At 40.9% G+C, this 20,189-nt stretch overlaps 1 protein-coding gene across 4 annotated transcripts in view; it reads right to left on the reverse strand.

The window, feature by feature from the left end:
- The window catches only part of RIC1 (RIC1 homolog, RAB6A GEF complex partner 1), a 56,031-nt gene extending 51,495 nt beyond the window's left edge, over positions 1-4,536 (reverse strand). For all 4 annotated transcript variants that reach the window (XM_074931749.1, XM_074931750.1, XM_074931748.1 and 1 more), the window contains exon 1: positions 3,852-4,536. In XM_074931749.1, the coding sequence (XP_074787850.1) occupies positions 3,852-3,992 (141 nt within the window). In that variant the 5' untranslated portion in view covers positions 3,993-4,536. The remainder of the gene's footprint in view (positions 1-3,851) is intronic.
- Positions 4,537-20,189: the final 15,653 nt, after the last annotated feature.

The raw sequence follows: 20,189 nt of genomic DNA on the forward strand, positions 1-20,189 counted from the left end.
ACGTTTAATGACCACTTTTAATAAAAATAATTACAAAAACAAATGCAAAATTGTAAACGTATTTACTCATGTATCATATGAGCTATAAGCACTGGTGTCGCAAGTAACTCCTCTTGCAGCACGCCAAAATTCCAGGTTACAGAGATCACGTCTCTAACAGAAGCAGTCACCTGTTATGTTCTATTTCTTTAAGTAACATGTATGCTTGGGTTTAAAGCACATATCGAGTTCAGCTCTAATACTTGCAACAGCTAGAGACTGAAAAGCACGTAAGAGTGAGTTAAGAGAGCTGTCTGAATAAAGACGTACTCAGCACTTAGAATGAATACAGATTGACAATCTAGGATTCTGACAGGCATGCTTTCCCATAACCTTATAGTTCACTGGGTGATCTGATTCAACATCAGATCATTACAAAACAATAGTAAAGTTTGAAAACAAGGGTAGATGTAAATCATAAGCTGATAAGCACATGGGTAATTAAGAAATGCTCCTCAAAATGAGTAGCTGAGGCAAGCTACTCTTGCCTTCAAAGAGCTTACAAAACTGGGTTTGACTGGCAGAGTCATAACACTGCAACAACCTCTGGGAGTTTTCATCAAATATTCAAGGCCAGTACTTATTCCTGTCATTGCCACCATTTAAGATTAAACACAGGAAATGCTGAACTATATTTATACATACAACTACGTCAGACTATTCTTGTTGCACACAATTCACCCTTCAACACTTACAGAGGGAACACCTCTCATCTATCATACCTCCTTCCTCGGTTGCATACATCTTCCCTTAATATCTAGAGGCCTGTGGGTGAATATCTAGAATTCCCTGTATTGCCTCAAGCTCTTATTTCCCGAGATAACCAAACCAAATTAAAATTAAAAGCCACTACTGTTAAGGGAGTAACATTTTCAACGATTCAACTACAGTGGTCCTTTGATCCCTTCATGAGCTGAAAAAAAAAAAAAAAAAATTGGCTTCTATTTGTTCAGCAAGTTGAGTAACACTGTAAAAGCAGTCACTAGTCCATCATAATAGCCACTAAAATACAGGTGCAAGCAGAAAAGATCACAACACTTAGGACTGCACAGCTGCCTTGTGAAACCTCACCTTTAGTTCCCAAATCAATCTGTTAAACACCAATACCTCATTTTAGCATTTCAGACAGTTTCTTTCATTAATCGAAGTTTCTCATTTCAAGCATCCAAGTACTTAACATTACCAGAATGAAAACATTGACAAGCTTTCCAACACTGTCAAGGAAAACAGTTTAATTTGCTCTCAATGTCAATGAATCTTCTGAGGTACCTAGGCCAAAAATTTCTTCTGATTTAAGAAAAATACTTGGAACAGTGGTCTCCAAAGTGGGATGCATTTAATATAACCCAATGGGGTGCAAGAAGAAAATATGTTTTGTAATATTAATAAATAAACATTTTAAAATGTGTTTATTTCAGCTTTACTTCATTCTTTTTTTCTCTTTCCAAACACTGGAAGAGGCTTCCCAAGCCTGTCACTTGTTTAAGAGGCTTTTGGCCAATATCCTTAACAACTCACTTCAACTTTTGGTCAGTCCTGAATTTCTCAGGCAGTTGGACCAGATGATTGTTGCAGGTCCCCTCCAATTGAAACAGTCTATTCTACTCTACTCTAGTTTTTAATTTCTGCATTGTGTATGCTTGATGATGTGCATACTAGTACAACAGTAGAACATGCATATAATTAGAAAATAAATAAATATACATATATTGAGGGTGCATGCTCAAAAATCTTTCACCAATACTGGTGCATGATTAAAAACACTCACCACTGATCAGTGGTCTTTTCTAGCCATAATCCAATCTCTCCCTATAAAATAACATGCAAAAAAGTCAAGGACTTTTTGGCTCAAAAACACTAACAGACTTCCATTTGGTTTCACCTATACCACTTACCCCAGTTTCTAATCTTAGTACCTATATTGTTTCTAAGCTAGAAAACAATCCACACTTTGGAATAAACCTTCTTTAGTTCCATTAAATCTTTCATATATATTTAAGATAGTATAGTCTTAAAAAGTTCATTAGCTTGAAGGCTGTACTACTTCAAGAAATTGAATTAGTTCAACCTGACCAGAATTTAACATTGTTCCAAAGAAGATACTTCTGACAAATCAAAACATTTTCTGGAATGCAATAATTTTAGTTTGTTTTCTACAAGTCCAACATATGATTTTAAAATTCACCTTCAAAAACAAAGAAACTAACAAAACCAAGCACACCCAAAATCTGAGCTGTATGCATCAAAACAATGCAAGAGATTAAAAAATGTCCATAACAAAAAAACTTTGTCTTGCAGGATTTTGCTAACGGCTGGATGTCCACAAAGGTGGTGACATTGTAATATATGTAACATTTTTCAGTCTAAGATAAGTCAGTGATCAAGCCTGGCAAAGTCAGCACCTTCCTCAGAAGCATGCATTACATATTGAATTAAAATATATTTTTAAAATTTTAATGACCTGTAAGTTTGCTCAGCTTTTCTGCATTGAGTGAACTGGTTTAGTGCTCTGTCTGTAGCCAGTTATACAACATTTAACATTTCAAAACAAGTCCAAGCATGTAAGTTAATGAACGTCGTCCTCAGGAATAGGCCAAGAAGTAAACTATTTTCTAGACACCAAGGCACATGTTGAGAAGCATTCTACAAGACTGTTCTTTTTTATGTATTCTCCTGGAAAAGATGATCAGTTGTGCTGTGTTCACAGCCTACAACGATAGGTTTAACAACTGGCAAAAGCTAGAAAAGCATAAACTTCACGCGATGTGCCACAAACCTAAGAAAAGAGAGGCCACATGATGATGTTCACACAGCATAGTTACTCGGCTGATACGTCCTACTTGGATACTTATATAGGTTAAAAACAAAACATCAGCACCTCACCCAGCAACGAATGAACGTTAGAATGCAACAGAAGGTAAAGTGAAAAAATCTCAGCGTAACTTAAAGATTTTAAGGCTATGAATATCATTTGATACCTTTCACTATCAGCTTTCTAAAACTGGATTGTTCGTTTCCTCCTGTAATCTGAGATAAATTCTAAATTATCTGGAGCTTGAGACATTTATAGACAGATTTAGGGTCTAATCTAGGCAGTATTTAAAAGGCTGTGGCATCAAAACTACACAGCTGTTTCACTGACTGCATTAAATTAAACTGACAAAACACCATTTTTGTTGCCACATTAATTCAAAGTGAATTAAAAGCAAGGCACTTTATGTCAATTATTCACAGTATCAAACTGGATGTTGCTAGAGCTGCAACTTCCATGCAAAAGCCATGACAATTCCTCTGTTTAGGGCTGCAAAACTTTTAAACTTTTCATAAAAAGAAAAGTTTGTGAACTTCTGTGTTAAATCATTGCAGAAAATGTTAGTCTGTTCTGTGTTTCATAAAAACTGGTGTTTTGTATCACCTACATTCATATGTTCTTTTACATAAAACAGAATCTAACCAAGACAGGGGACATGAAGCATATTTGCAAAAAAGCATTGCTACAAACAGTCTTTATATTAAGCTTAAGTGCTATTTAAAGTCAAAGTAAAAAGTTGGTTAGAAGTCTGATTTTCAGTAATAACAGGTGTTAACTCCAAGTGGATCGATCCTACCTATTTTCTTAACACGACGTTGCTATCAGTAAACATCTTGGCTTAACCACTCTGTTCCATAAATAATGGAAGTTTTCTGTAAGCTTTAGTCGCAAATTTTACAACACTTTCTGGAACAGGAACGGAAAAATACATTTTACAAATGAGAGGGCTTTTCAACTGGGGAAGTGGCATCTGAGGGCTAACAGGAGGATGGATACTCACTCTGCAGTACCAAATGCTTAGCTGAGATGGGGATAAGACTGCGAAGAAAGCTCTCTGGGGATCCGTCTGGATGCGAAGAGGTTGCTCCAGAGACTCCAGAGGACACAACAGCCTCTTGGGCCAGCCGCTGAGAAAATACATGGCTGTAGATTTCCCTCTTCCCGAGTAGCGGGCTCTCAGCTTACTCTAGCCTAGGCGGGGGACGGCGGGGACATCTGCTGAAGAAGAGATGCAGGAGGGGTCGCTGCCCACTCGACGGCCTCTGGACGAAGGGCTCTGACCACCGGCCCAGGGCCGACCGCGCATAATCACCAGCAAAGGGACAGGACCCCTCGGCTGACCACCACCGCCGCCGACACCCGGGAGGGGAGCGGCTAAGGCCTACCCGCCCCTGGGAGCCGCCGCCGCCGGTGCTCTCGCGCAGGCGTGGGGGCGGGGAGCGCCGCAGCCGCCGAGGGTGGAGGCGGAGGCGAGTCCCTGGGAGGGGCGAGAGCCAAGCGGGCTGCGGCCTGAGGGAGGCGGCAGGGGAGGCGGCCGGTCACTGCTCCGAGCGGGCCCGCGGGAGCTGCGGCGGCTGCAGCGGCGGCTCCTCCCTCCTGCGGGTGCCTCGCCCGCCCGCTCTCCGTGTCGCCGTCGTCGTCGTCGCCGCCGCCGAGGCCCCGGCCGCCATCTCCTCCTTCCTCCTCCTTCCTCCTCCTCCTCCTCCTCCTCCTCCTCCTCCCTCCTCCTCCTCCTCCCTCCTCCTCCTCCTCCTCCTCCTTCTTCTTCTTCCTCTTCTTCTTCTTCTGCTCCTCCTCCTCCTCCTTCCCCGCTACGGCGTCTGAACGCCGCGGCCCCGAGCACGACGGCGGAGGGCGGGGGAGGGCGGGGGTGGGGCGGGGCCGGGCGCGGAGGTGCCCATTGGCCGCGGCCGCGGGACGGTGCGGAAGTGACGTCAGAGACGTCAGAGGCTCCCGGCTCCGAGAGACTCCGGGTCAAAGTTCCGGGCGAAAAGGCGCGCGCCGGCGCCGGGGGCCGGGAGGGAGCGGGCAGGCGGGCGCATGCGCGGGGGGAGGGGGCGTGTTCTGCGCAGGCGCGCAAGGCGCTGGGCGGGGCAGCGGCGGGCAGCGCTGGGCACAGCGGTCCGGGCTCCTGCGGCGGTGGTCGGTGGGGACCCAGCGCGCCCTCCGCTCGTCACGGGGCATGTCCCTGCCGCCGCGAAAACCTGTCCCAAAAGGCAGTCTTGTTTTCATGATTGCTCAAATGGGTTCATTCACGCATTAAGGAAAGAGCAGGGGCCATGTAGTGTGAAGGATGAAAAGTAGAAACCGTAGCTTTAGACGTGGTGAATGAGTCTTGTTAGCTTCCTCTCGTGACTGGAAAACAGATGGAAGAGAAGTAAAGGTGGGTGCCCACACCATTGCAAGGGCGGTGCCTGTGTTGGAAAGGAATAACTACTGGTAGAAATAATCAGGAAAGCTTACTGAACCGGTTCCCAGCACTGCTTGCTAGAGGAGTTCCTCTGGACTGAATGTCTCAAAATAGGTCTCGCTGCATGCAGATTACCCACTTCCCTTCGAAGAACATGGTCTGTCCCACACCTAAGGTCTCCTCTGTCCTACCATCTTTCTGGTAGTATTGTTACCATATGAATACCACGTTTGAAATACTTCCATCTGAACACAAATGCAGAGAAGTGAACTATAATGATGTATACATCAGAATCCACGCAAAACTGTAACATACTTCGGGAAAAAATGTAGAGGACCAAAATACAAAGATACTTCATACCCTAGACTTCTAAGTGGGAAACTTGGAAATGCCTTACTACTAAATGCTCTGCTGTCAGATGTCAATCAGAGCATCCGCTACAAACACCCTCCTTGCTATAGTCCCTTTGCTCAGCCCTTTTTGGCCTGCTTTTTTGATAGCTAGCCTTCTAAATTAGGAAATGGATGTAATAATTAGGAGTGTAGCAGCATCTCATTTAATATTTCCCTTTCTATTACTCATATTACAAAATAAATGGCACAAAATACATCCCGAAGAATAGGTACGACTTTTGGAATCATCCTCCTTCTGGATTAACTACATCTTACAAGTTCATCTTACTTGATGAAAGCACAGAGAAATTTCTCAAAGAAAATCCATGGAGCAATTAGCAAGGGACCTGTGTGTCTTTCATACTTCTTTGTAGCTTCCTTAGTTAATGCTGCAGCATCCTAACACATGTACACGTGAGAGGCAAGCATGCCGCCAGCTCATGCTGTTCTGCGGAACAATGCCAGGTTGTGTGCTGAAGGAACCAGATACTGCTGCTAATAGCAACTACAATGTAGGATTTTGTTGTAACTGTATGTTGTGCAAAAAGTAGACTGAAGTCTTTGTAATGTTTGTGTTGCTGCTTTCTCTGTGGAAAGGCATGAGGCACATAACTGAAATTAGAAAAAAAAAGTGTGACTATCAAAATCCTCACATCAGTGATATGAATAAGATCTGAACTATGTAATCTTTGATATGTTCTTGTCAGCTGAATCAAGAACCTATTTAGATGCTTAGTATGGTAATTGGTAATAATAGACTTAGCTATTTATCATAGACTTATTATACTTGAGTAGAGAAACATAAGCACATTTCTCAGTTTTGTGGCACGGGAATGCAACTCATAATACCCTGGGATGCAAAAGTTCCTTAGAAATGTATTTCATGCAGCGGACCAAGGTCACAGGGCTTTTTGAACAGATCTGGCAGTGGCTACCAAGGCACAATGACAGGATAGAGCAGCAAGACTTTGATAACAAAGCTCAACAGAATTGCGAAAACCATTTATGCACAGAGGTCCAGTTGTGAGTTGTCAAGTTCACTTAGCTGAAGATAAGACTTGCTTGCAGCTGCCTACTCAGTGACAGTCATGTTGGTTTGGAAAATGCGCTCTGGTGATAGCTGTGTCCTGAAAAGGAAGAGCTCGTGCAGAGCTGTGGGAACATCCAGGGACATTGAAATGTCATAAATCTAGATAAGTAAGTCTTGATATTAGTGGGCTAGTGCAAGGAAGGAGGGGACACTGCTGGTGACAAAAGTATATTCAGGATTCCAATGTTGCAGGAGGGTAGCTATTCAAGCACAGTTGCCACTGTTAAGACTCCTGGCATTGATTTGCAGCTATTGCCACAAATTGTCATTTAGATTGTGCAGCTAGCTCTCACCTAATGTTAAATCTGCCGCTGTTGCATGAACAGCTATGGAGGTTCAGTCCTCGTATTTTAAATTTAAAAAAAAAAACAGCTACCCCTCTCCCCATTGTTATCACTACCAGCAACATAGCTCAAAACCAAAAAATAACTTAAAGACTGTTAGTGAGAAATGGTCATAGTCTATGGCATGACGTTTTTACCATGCTGCTTACAGATGCAGACATCATGTTATGTAAACCACAGAAGGTGTGTGACAATGTGTGAGCATCTGTGTTATGTACATCAAAATATTAAGTCATCTTGATTTCTGAAAACCAGTTATGGAATAAATGAGTCCATTATCTTGCAAATTTCTGCTGCTGAAATGTGAAGGTTGCCACAGATTAGCCTGTTATTTAAACTGTCTGATTTTTAGTCATCCTTTGACCCACCAAAAATAGAGGTTTTCACTGAGAACAGAACCATATAAACTGAACAAGTTAGGGTAAATATCCAACTCACTTTCCTGTAGACCATCTGCAGAGATGATTTCAGAGGGCAAATTATAAAGGTTATTACCATACTTAAAGATGAAATCTAAAGAAATATCAAAACATTAATATAAGAAATTAAAAAACAAAAAAAAACAAACAATAAAAGGGAATTTATTTGCTATAATGCCACAGGAAAATCCTATGTATTTTAAAAGGAAAAGAAGAAAAAAATCCACCTAATAGTAGATTAAATGCTAAGACTAGTCAGCAGCAAAGCCATGAGTTTTAGTAAAGCACAGAGAAAAATCAATCTGATTATCGCAGACATTTTCTGAGTTCAGCCAGGAGAGATGGAAAGAGTATTCCTGTGAAGAGACTGTTAGAAAGGGAAGAACAGTTTATGCTATTGTCACTGCAAAATCAAAATCAGCAATCTGTGCTTATATACAGTATATGACCTGAAATACTGGGACAACACTCATTTACAATAGCTAGACGCCATCATTTTACCACACTCCATCATTTTGCCAGTCATTCTGGAATAAGCCAGTACAGTTCTTTTGGATTAATCATTATGTTTGTACTGATTTTCTGTCTTGTCTTTTTTTTTTTTTTTTTTTAACCTTTATACCCAGCTACAGTTAAGTAGAATAAAAAGCTAATTCTGAACAAAGAAATTGCAAGTAATAAAATTAATTGGATACATTCCTCCTGTATTTCCTGGCAATCAGTTATTCACAAATGGTCACAAAATCTTTGGCAACATTACAGAATCACAGAATCATCTAGGTTGGAAAAGACCTTGAAGATCATCCAGCCCAACCATTAACCTAACACTGACAGTTCCCAACTACACCAGATCCCTCAGCGCTATGTTGACCCGACTCTGAAACACCTCCAGGGATGGGGACTCCACCACCTCCCTGGGCAGCCCATTCCAACGCCCAACAACACCTTCTGGAAAGAAATGCTTCCTAATATCCAGTCTAAACCTTCCCTGGTGCAACTTGAGGCCATTACCTCTTGTCCTATCGCTTGTTACTTGGTTAAAGAGGCTCATCCCCAGCTCTCTGCAGCCTCCTTTCAGGGAGCTGTAGAGGGCGATGAGGTCTCCCCTCAGCCTCCTCTTCTCCAGACTAAACACCCCCAGTTCCCTCAGCCGCTCCTCGTACGACCTGTGCTCCAGACCCTGCACCAGCTCCGTTGCCCTTCTCTGGACACGCTCGAGTCATTCAATGTCCTTTTTGTAGTGAGGGGCCCAAAACTGAACACAGGAATCGAGGTGCGGCCTCCCCAGTGCCAGTACAGGGGTCAGATCCCTTCCCTGTCCCTGCTGGCCACGCTATTGCTGACACAAGCCAGGATGCCATTGGCCTTCTTGGCCCCCTGGGCACACTGCTGGCTCCTGTTCAGCCGGCTGTCAATCAACCCCCCCAGGTCCCTCTCTGACTGGCAGCTCTCCAGCCACTCCTCCCCAAGCCTGTAGCGCTGCTGGGGGTTGTTGTGGCCCAAGGGCAGCCCCCTGCATTTGCCCTTATTGACACTCACACAGTTGGCCCCAGCCCATGGCTCCAGCCTGTGAAGACATCTATTATTTATCATATGATAATTTGTAAGTTTATGGAATTAATAATTATTGGTTTCAGATAATTCTGCAATGAATATTAATGCTCACCATCCATTTTATAGTGGTATGTCATTTCACAGAAGTCACACTATTGTTTTCAGTTACTCACTGGACAGTTTATGTAACTAACCAGCAGTATAAACCGGTCGCATTAAAACTCAGTTTCCTAACCTTTGCAATAGAGTTTTGCAATAATGTTTCTGGGGTTTTTTCAGTGGGTGAACTGCACAACTGACACACATTTATGCTGAGTTTTGGAAATGTATGTATTATTCATAAGTGGTATCACCAAATGTTCAAGAACCCCAAACTAAAATTTGCTCTATGTGGAAATAAATGTTACAATAGTCATAGTTATGGTTTAGTTAATTTAGAAATCAAATAAATTTTGATGCAAAATACTCTCTTATTGAGAGACTATACTTGTCTCTCGCAGAATAAAAAGGGAAATCAAAGCAGATATCTTACCCATACCTTAACAGCCATACATGATATATAAAGCCAAATATGAAGGGAGAAAAATTTTTGAAAGTTCTGAAAGCAACTCCTCTCACTTAATGGATTAATCATTGTCAGAGTCAATAAATATGTGTGCCAAAACCATGGGCTATCAGATTTAACATAGCTATCACAACATTTGTAGAAGATTTTAGTTCTTTGGAATAAAATCCATATAGAAACAAGCCTGAGGACTTCCATTTGGTTTTCATAACTTCTATGAATTCAGTAGGGGGTTATTTTTTTAAAAAAAATCCTTCTACATCAGTGAAAATACCCTTAGAAATACATTATATTTTTTCAGACTTTATTATCTGGGTTTCAGTGACTGACAAATATGCTCTTAGTTTCATGACTAGCCTACCACTGAAGTATTTGCTCTGTGCACAGATTTGCTTTGCCAAAAGGCATTGTGGTTTCTGAATATAGAGAACTGCATTCCTTGAAGGTGCTTTTTATTTGATACTAGGAAGCCAGAATGTCCAGAATCACAGATTATTTTATGTCTTGGCTTTAGGATATGAATTTATTCTTTTAGATTCTGGAACACATAATACAGCCTCCTAAGGAAAACACCAACATTATGAACTGCAGATCATTTCGCTGGATTGGATCACCTCTGACCAACAAAGAGGCTATATACAAGCTATATATGGCTTTCCAGGAGGAAAAAGGGGTTGTAGAAGGAGCTAAATCACTCTGGTATGCATTTCTCTAACATCATAAACAAAGTGACAAGTGAACCATGGAAGCTGCCATGTATAGAAAGAAATTAATTAAGCTTTTTTGGAGTGATGGCTGCATGTTTCTAACAGGCAACAACCCCTACCTGAAGTGTGAGGTACACAGTACAGTTACAGTGTATTACATGGATATGAGAATTTTGAACAAAATCATTTGTTAGATAGAAGCTCTTGCATATGAAAGCATTGGTAGATCGGATGACCTAGGCTTGCTGTATGTTATACATATAAATTATTGGTTTTACTAGGTGTTTCTGGAATTTTGGAAACATTTGCTGTATTGTGTCATCTGAAACTCACAAAAGTGCACTTGAATTATATTGCTACGCATATTATACTGTTATGTGTTATGGATCCTGCCCTGACTCTGCTGTTGAATTTGAAGAATATTTTCAGTCTGAAGATGAACAGTAAAGAAAAACATACATGTTGGAGGCAGGAGTCTGATCTGGTAGGCTGTTGGACATCATCTGCAGCATGGGACACCATCTCTATCCAAGAAGCAGGATCCTGACTTACAGGTGTCAAGATGCAAAACACATTTGCAAGTATCTTCTTGAGAAGATACAAGGGACAAAGTAAAATAAAAGAAGAAAGCAGAGGATTTTCTTCTATGTGATTAGTGGATATTAATCTTAATTTCATCTTCTGTGTCTCTTCATTGTCGACACTTGTCTGGACTGAGACATATATTAAATAACCTCTGACAGTGTATTAAGGGGTCTCTAGCATTAGCAGCGCCCTCTGCAGGCTTTTATTTGGTTAGCGAAGAGAGCTATAGCAACTATTTTGATTACGTATTTTTACTGGTTGAGCTAGTTCTTTTTACATATTTTGCTAACAGAGCATCATTTAAACTTTGGAATTTTAGTCTCAAGCTGCTTGGAAACAAACACAGAGTGCTGTGAGTGAACATCCACAAAGCGCTACACAAACGAAATTACATGTTTGTTTTGAGAGCCTGGTTTCTTAGTAGTTTGTGTGTTACAACTGTACAGCATTCTGGGCAACAGGAATTCCAGCTTGCATCTCTCTTCCCCTTAGAGCTCATCTCTGTCATGTCTGTCTATACTGACCTGGCTGTGTCTGAAGGAAACAGGTGATCAACTCAGTTTTTAGTTCTTTGTGATCAATGACTATGCTGAAAAAAAAAAAAAATTAAGAAAAATCAGCTTTTTTATAAGGGCCTTGTGTGATATTTGGCCACGTTGATAATGAAGTATAGCTGTCCCAACTTCCCTAAAATGCAGCTGCAAGTACAAATGAAGTTGTCACTGTCAGAGAAGGCATCATATTTTGAGCTGTTTCCTGTTCAAGTCCAATGTAAAAAGCAATGATTTTTGAACTCTGGGTTTGGTTGGGTTTTGGTTGGGTTTTTTTCTATTTGTTAATTTTCTATCTGTTGCAGCTTAAAATATCTTCCAGTTGCAGGACAAAACTTGGAAATCATTTATCTTTTGGTAAATTGAAAACATGAAAACTGATTCCTCATCCCAAATCATCATTGATTAAATAGTAACCCATTTAATGTGAGAATATAATGAGCATGAAGTAGGGCCTTTTCATTTCTGTATTTATGAGTAGATTGCTCCTTTTCATGCCTATCTCCTGCCCATCAAACAAAATGTGCGTTCCAGTAAGGAGACTCAGAGCAGCGAGGACAATTACATTCCAAGAGTTCTGACTTCTGGTCTGAGACCATGCAGAGACATCTGTGTGGTCTCTGAGAAGTCTTCTAATGAACTATCCGGTGGCCTTTTTAGAGGTCTGGCGTTTGTAAATAAACACTGTGTGGAGCTATAGAGCTTGTTCTTCTGAAGATGTGAATTAGTTAACATCAAAATAGCAGAATAAAAGGGGAAGTGCTATATGAACTTCTGCTTTTACGCTACGCTCCAGTAATCACATCTTTTCCATCACTGAACGATGCCAACTTTTCAGCAGTTCCTTGACAGAGTTAAATAGACATTTTCGTAAATGTAATCAAAGACCTTGTTTTCAGTCATATGATCTCAAGAAAGAAAGAGAAGCATTTCATTTTTTGTAGACCATACCCACAAAACTATTGAGTGGGAAGCAAACTGGCTGGAATGCTGTCAGAACAAAATACAATTCTGTACACCAACACTTACTTGTTTTGGTATGCATGTTTCATATATTGAACACCAGTTTTGCAGCTTCGATACTGCTTTATGACTTGGCTTAATACTTAAAGTAAATGAAGGACAATTAATGCAAAATAAGGACGTGCTCAGGCAGAAATGTTTCCATTACTCATCTTTTGGGAATCACATGATGAAACATAGCACCAATTATTCTTAAACAATCCTGGGAAACACAGGTCTCTGAGTGACTGGGTCCTATTAAGAATAATTGCTAGGTTTTATTAAGAATACTATAGTTCCATATTGAGTTATTTTTCTGTTTTAATTACATAGGTCAAGGAAAATTGCTGGCCAACCCTGAACATATTGAAATAATCTCGTGACTGAAAATGCACATGCCTTAGTCAGAAGACTCCAGTTTAGCAAGCATGTGCTTTAAGTGCCTCAGTGACTTACATTGGCTTCAGTGGTACTTAAATACATTAAACACCTCAGTTAGCCCTACTGTAAGGATCAGAGGTTTTAATTCACACATTGAAAATTAGTGAAGCATGGTTTTAATGCACTTCTAAATCACAGCTACAGTATCAACTGTCAAACACTCTTTTCATCGTTAATGTTTTGCCCTAATTTTCTTTCTAATTAGGACACCTAACAAATGCCAGCTCAGTATGATTTTACTGATAGTAATGAGAACATTATTTTATCAGTGTGTAAATTTAAGGTGTTCTTGTCACTTGCACACTGTTGGCTGTTCTCACCCTTATACGTCAAAAAGAGCACCAAGAGAAACAAGAATGGTCAAAGGCCTCAGGACTGCAGGCTGTTGACAAGGCTCTGACCCAGGGTTAAGGTCACTGAACAGGATGTGGAAAATTATTGTACGTGACCTGAAGGGAACTGCAAATGTGAATGTATATGTAAGCAACATGAGTGAGAGCATGCGTATGTTTCACTATTGACCTTCAACACTGATCAGCCAGAGAGGAGGAACTGGATGAGGCTACTTGCATGTCCATGCTTATGTGTGGTTTGTGTTTACAGAAGGAAGAGATGAGGGGGAAATATTAAAAATCTATCAAATTCGACTTGAATGAATAAGGACCTGGTGTTCACTGTCCCTTCCAGTGTAAGACCTAGGGAGTATCTAATGAAGCTTGCCTTTGGATACGTACTGAACAAACAGGAGGAGGAAGTCAGTGGGTCCACTTCTTGAGTAGGCTGTTATGTTGCAGACACATGTTTTCTCCCCATTTTATGATTTTTTCCCAAATAAGTGGATCAACCAGCATCTATTGTTCCTTGAAGAGCTTGAAGAAGATTGCATAAAGGATAAAAATGATAAAGCCCAGGATCAAAATAATTTCTCTATCACCTCCATTTGGGATGCGTAATACATAGTTCATGAGCAGTCCCCAACATTAAATGAGGCAAAACTCTAATGCTTCATCCATAGTATCCAATGATCCTCCTTCAGCTTTTACTCGGGCAATGCATTTTGAAATGCCATGTTTGTGTTCTTTGAGTAGTATCCATTTTATCCAGAAATTACTTACGGATATTACAAACATTAGACAGAATTCTAATTAATCTCTATTGACATAAAAAAAGGAACCTTAGTGACTCTCCAATTACAAATTCATTTTCAATAGATGGATTTAAAAAAACTTATTTTGTGTTTAATTCCTCTGATAGACATCTGAGAACTCATGGGAAGGCACACAGGCATAATAACTGCTCTTGCAACCTTTGCTTTTTCAGCTGGAAGAAATCACAAGCTTGCAAGTCTTGTAAACAAGCACAGGAACATGCAAAACTGCAGTCAGTTGAAAAATTGTGTATAAATCTAGTCCTTGAAACTGTTCTGGTTTTGCAGCTTTTGTTGACCATAAAGGGACTTGCAAAAACTCGATGCCCCTCAGGATTTAACTCTGTATATATGTGTGAAAACCAGATATGCTACTGTTCAGCAAAATCTGCAGAAAAGCTACATTTAAAAGAAGTGCTTGTTCATGTGCATGTGCTGTCTTGAGTCATGTGACATTCTTGGCTTTGTGGGACTTCTGTCTTGTGATGCTCTTCCCTAAGTTTTATAACAGTCCTTGAAATGCTGACTTTTCATCCCTCCTTCCTTCATACTCCCACTAAGAACTGGATTTCAAAATACCTCTTGGTGAGACAGCAAAATAAAATGCCCATGCTACAGGCAGAGTCCTACGCTGTGTTGCAAAAGTGGCTGTAAAGGCCTCAAAAAAATTTTCCAAATGTGGCATGAAAATCTGAATTAAGGAGCTGAAAACTGAGCTTCTGCCAGTAGAAGAATACAAGAGGTGTAGAAATGCAGGATTATCCACCAAGAACAGGACATTATAATGTCATTATTGACAAAACTGGTGGAACTACTTAGCAGTCTGGTATTTCAACATATAAGTAATAGGTAAAATACAAGTCTCCCTCATGTCAACAGCAATGGAAGGTACCACTGTTACACATGTTAGACAAGAGCTAGGTGTCATTAAAACTAAGAACACTAGAGCCAGATTCCAAGTCTCTGTTACAAAATGCATACGTGCTATCAGTTCACAGCAAATATTTTTTAAAGAAAGAAAAACAGATCTCTCAGTGGGGTCGTTGTTTTCTCTACCAGAAGCAAGCTGAGGTGGTGTTCTCACAGCATTCAGAAACAGCTGTCACACATACCCAACATACTGCGGACAGAGCACAGTGCTTAGGCTTCAAACAGCTTGTCTGATTGTATTTATAGAGTCTGACTTGAAATGTCATCTTAGTCAAATAGCATAAAATATTCAGATCTCTATATTTGTAAAACAATGTCTTTAGAGACTTGCCATGGATTATTGGAAATATCAGCCAGACAGTGGTACTCTGACTCAGCTGATGTTAGTTATGTAGGTTAAAATGTTAACAAATATGTTGTCAGTTTATTTTTGCTTTTTCTGTGGTTGTTGACACATACTGTTCAAGATAAATTTGAAATATTAAATACGCAGAGGAGAGCAGGGGGAGAAGAGAGTAACCACACAGCAAATAGGACTGAAAACCATTAGTCTAGCATACAAAGAAACCTTTACTATAGTTTGCTAACAAATCCCTGATTAGAGACCCTCATCAAAATCCTGTTGCTGTTTGAGACATACAGTATGCCGGGTTTATGTGCCCAACAGTCAAAACAGGGATTAAATAACTGAAAAGCAACACAATTTGCTATGAAACTATCTTCTTTTCACATCCTCAGGGCTGCTTAGTAAAAAATGTTCAGATTTTTAGCTACCTATTCCCTGGGTTGGTTGGTTGTTGTTTGTTTGTTTGTTTGTTTGTTGGGGGGGGAGTATCATAGTTACCATCTGTCACTGTCTTTTTTAAAATAGTGCTTACTTTGTACCTGCATTTTGCCAAGTTTTTTTTCTGCAAATGATAGAATGTTGTTATAAGATATTGTTTATAATTGTCCATTACTCTGTTTGGTAATAGGTCTTTCTGTAGCACTTGAGCTGATGATTTATTCAACAGAAAATCACTTGGCTCCATACCATGATACCTTGTATAAGACTCTCTTTAAGTTAAAAGTCCTTGCCTGAGCATGGTTGTTCACTAAAAGCAGAACTAGTACAAGGAAGGTCTCTACCGCTTGTTACTGCGTTATCAGCCTTACCAATCTTCTGGTCTGCTGCCTTGTGAGAAGTAGCAAAGTTGCAAAGTCATGCTGTGTAGCTGTCAGAAGCAGTTCTAAAATGGCATCTTGTTAGATTTAACAAAGTTTGTTTTGAAAAAGAAGTGAATAGTTCACCACAGCATGTAACCAATCCGCATAATGATATCTGATCTATTAGCAGCATTGTGGCCAGCTCAGCAGAACTTAACTGTAGAGAAGCTGGGACAACTTTTGTTTCTTGATTACTTTCATATTTTCAGGGAGAAAAGTCTATTTGGGTGGTTATGGGGATCCAAGTCAGCTATATTTCTGCTCAGAGTTTTCCAAATCTCTACTCAGAGCTCAGACTGTTCTTGCTTTCCTAAGAAAAAAACCCTTCACTGCTGTGCAATGAAGAGCAACTGGAAGTTAACTGACTTTTAATTTTTGTTAAGAGACAATTATATTTGACTATGACTATAATAGCTCTATGCATCTATGCTTCCCTATTGCAAAAAAACCCTTTAATATTTAAAAATAGCAACATCCAGGGCTGTAGTTAAATATGACAGTTAAAGCAGAAGGAGCAGAGATACTGCAGAAGGGACTGCTCTAAGAATAGAAGTCACAGAAGATGTCCTGCTCTTGTACAGACATGACTGCTATTAAAACTAGTAATAATGAGCGTGGGACATTTTGCAGAAGGCAATGGACTCCCCGTTTCTGGGGGCTACGTGGAACAGTAGGCTATAGCTGCCCTGGCCAGCTTCACCGGTGACCCCACCAATGCACCCTCTGCCCATGGGCCCAGGACCCCCCTTTAAGCTCATGCCCAGGCACCCAAGCCTTGCCAGAGCTGAGCTGTAAGTAGGTCTATGCCCAGTCCTGTCCCATGCTGTCCTGACTGCTTTTCCTGGCTGGACCATGGGTCAGTGCTGTAGTTTGCCCTGTATCCAGGCCTGTTGGCTGTGCCTAACAGGATCCCCTGGGTGGGTCTTGGGCCTGACTCGTCACTTCAGGCTGGTGAGGAGTTGTGGAGAGACTGTGACACCAGCCATGGTCCTGCTTAAGCATCATGGGGCTGTTGGCAGGGCACAGTGCTGAGGTTGTCGTCTGCTCCTGGTTCATAGCCTGTCATGGGGCAGCCTGCTCTTGCAGCTCACTGTCACTTAGTTTACCCTGCAAGGATAGTAAAACTAGTTATATGGGGATGGTAGTGAAACATCAAGAGATGTGACTTTTATTCATTTGATGTCCTTCAGTCTGCTTTCATTAAGGTACATTCTTGCCTTCTCCATCAGTAAATTAGTATGATAGTGTTTACAAACACTTGGAAAACACTTAGACATTCTCAGATAGAAGATACTGTTGACGCTTCACTATCTTACAAAACCATGAAGTCAGCTGATTAGATTCCTTTCTCAGGAAATTCTATGCTTCTTACAAAATAGATCAGATGACAAATGGCTAAATTCAGCACAAAAAAATAGTCCCTACCTTTAGTCCTCTTATGTGAACTCATATCCAAGATAGAAAAGGGGGCCAAAACAGACTGCCTTGTTCCTTCTGAGAGCAGCTGAGTTTTTAATGCAGTTACTCCTACTTTTTGAGAAACACAGCTATTTTGCTGCTGCTTTTAGCAACAACTGTTTCTCAGAGTTTGAAGTTCAAATAAATAGGATACTGTGATGCTGGGGTGTATGGCCTGCTATTTGAGCATTAAGTGCCTGTGAAAGGCATGCACACACATGAGCTGGCCAATGCCTGCAGAATCAGAGCAGCCGGCAGGGCAGTAACTTGTACGCACCCTCTGTAGGAGTGCTCCCGCTGTCAGACAGCTATGAAGTGAAAGGCTGGTGTGGAGCAAGCCTTAGCATGTGCCTACACCTGGGAATGACTAGCTCACAAGAATCACCACATAGGACTGCAGAAAGGTTTACCTTGTTCCTTAATTCTGCTGTAAAGCTTCTGGTTTCTGAACCAGCAGCAGGCTCCTTTACTAGAGTATTTGTTTCATGACGCTGCAAGATGAGAGCTGTTTCACATTACAAGTCAGGTTTTATTATATATCAAAACAGTGCACATTTTCTTGTTCTCCCGGGAAAAACCCAGATTTGAACAATGGCCAGACACCATGGGCAAAACTTTTTTTTTAAAACAGACCTTTTAATTGTTTTTAAGCCTAAGCAGAATCTCTGAATAGGGGGTCGGTAGTGGATAACTGCAGCTTGTTACTCTTATTTATTAAAGGGGGTTATAAAGGAAAATTAATACAGGCAATGCTGGGTGTCTCAAAGTTATAACTCCAGGAAAGCTGATGTCCTCACAAGTATAGACCTCAGCATGTGTAAAAAGAGTTTGTGTGATCTTCAAAACAGAAGCACAGAATTGGAGAAGGTCTCAGGACCCTGATATGACAAGACCCAAGCCATACAATCTCTTCCATAAAGTGAGCTTGAGCTCTAAGTGTAAACAAGATTGGGTTTTGCTCTACCATTTTCACTGAAAATCTTCTGAGCCTCCCTACTCTAAGACTCTCAGGAAGCCTCATCTCTACACTACATTTGGCACAGAGCCAATTTATACCTTCATTTCTATCCCACTGTTGACTTTTACATGTCTCCTTTCCATCCTGGTGAACTATTCCTACAACAACCTAAGTAAGATATTTTTCTTAACAGCAATCCTGTCATCCCTCTCAGGCACACATGCAAAATCCAGGCAGTACTCAAGCACTACAAAGGGCAATGACAAATATACAGGCTTGGAAACAGGAAGCTTAATTATGTCAGTTATGATCTTGTTTTGAAATAGCATATCAAGGAGCATGTCACACATGTAGCCCAGAATTGGAGCTAAGTTATATATGCAGTTCTGCTGCTGTAACTGACAGGGTACCTGAGTCAGATCAATTAAAGAATGAAGCTGAAAATATGCAGATCAACAAAGGATGCATAACTTTTACTGAGACCCAGCCCAAAGAAGATGCATAGGTTGATGCCCTTTGACTTAAGAAAATCCTTGTCCTTCTCTACATAGGACTGTGAGCCCATCTGTCTAGTTAATTTTGCTAAATACTTTCTACAATTCTTCGTAGCTTTCTCTATTTGAGTCAAGAATTTTTCAGCTTCTGCCCATTAGCAGTTATCCTGACAGGCAAGGCACACAACTAAATTTCCATGTTTCAGGCAGTAGCCAGTCACCTGGAAACACCAGGAATACTAAGTTATCCCAGCCCACACTTTGGCTTCCTTGTCAGAAGTATCAGAGATTGGACAAGGTCAGCAATGACTAACTAAGCAGAGTTGGCTTGTGCCCTGAAATGGCCTCCGGGGTATGTCTTGTTCAAGACTGTCGACTGATGTGAGAGAAATTTTCACACCCTTGGGCTTTCTTCACTTTCCTCTCTCCAGTGTGGGATACAATTGTACAACTCAGCATTGTGAAAATCCTGGAAACCTGACCTAACAAATTCCTCCCAGTGGAAGCAACCGGGGCTCTGATCTTCTTTTCTCTTGCAGCAATTGTCATACGCATTTTTAGTTTTGGAAAACTGAACAACTTTGTAGAGGTGAAGTTTGAGGCTTGTTACGAAGAACCTGAACTGTCCTTCATAAACTGTAACATGGGGGGCAATTATAACAACTGATCCAGTGATCTCTTCTGGAGTTAAACTCTTAAGTCAACATCAACTGCAGAATGTGTGGGGAGGTGGAAATGGTTCTCATTCACAGCATATAGTAATCTTCAGCTTCACAAAATTTAGACTGTCATGTAAAATAAGATTCTCACCTGGGAATTCACCAGATTCTCCATCTTTAAGTTTGCTGAACCACATTCTGCTTCTGGCTTTGAGCATCTAACTAGTCCAGAAGCAGTCTCTGTCTCTGAGATCTTCCCCCATATCTCAGCAAGGTCGACACTCTGTGGTTTACATTTTACTTCACAGCTCATTAGGAGCATGAGGTATGTGCATAGCAAACGTACAGAAAATCAGAGACTGCATCAAGATCTAAATATGTTGCTTTTGCTCAATAAATTTACAGCTCTCTTGCTGCCTCAGTTTT

This window comes from Athene noctua, chromosome Z (genome assembly GCF_965140245.1).
Source record: "Athene noctua chromosome Z, bAthNoc1.hap1.1, whole genome shotgun sequence".
Classification (NCBI taxonomy): Eukaryota; Metazoa; Chordata; class Aves; order Strigiformes; family Strigidae; genus Athene; species Athene noctua.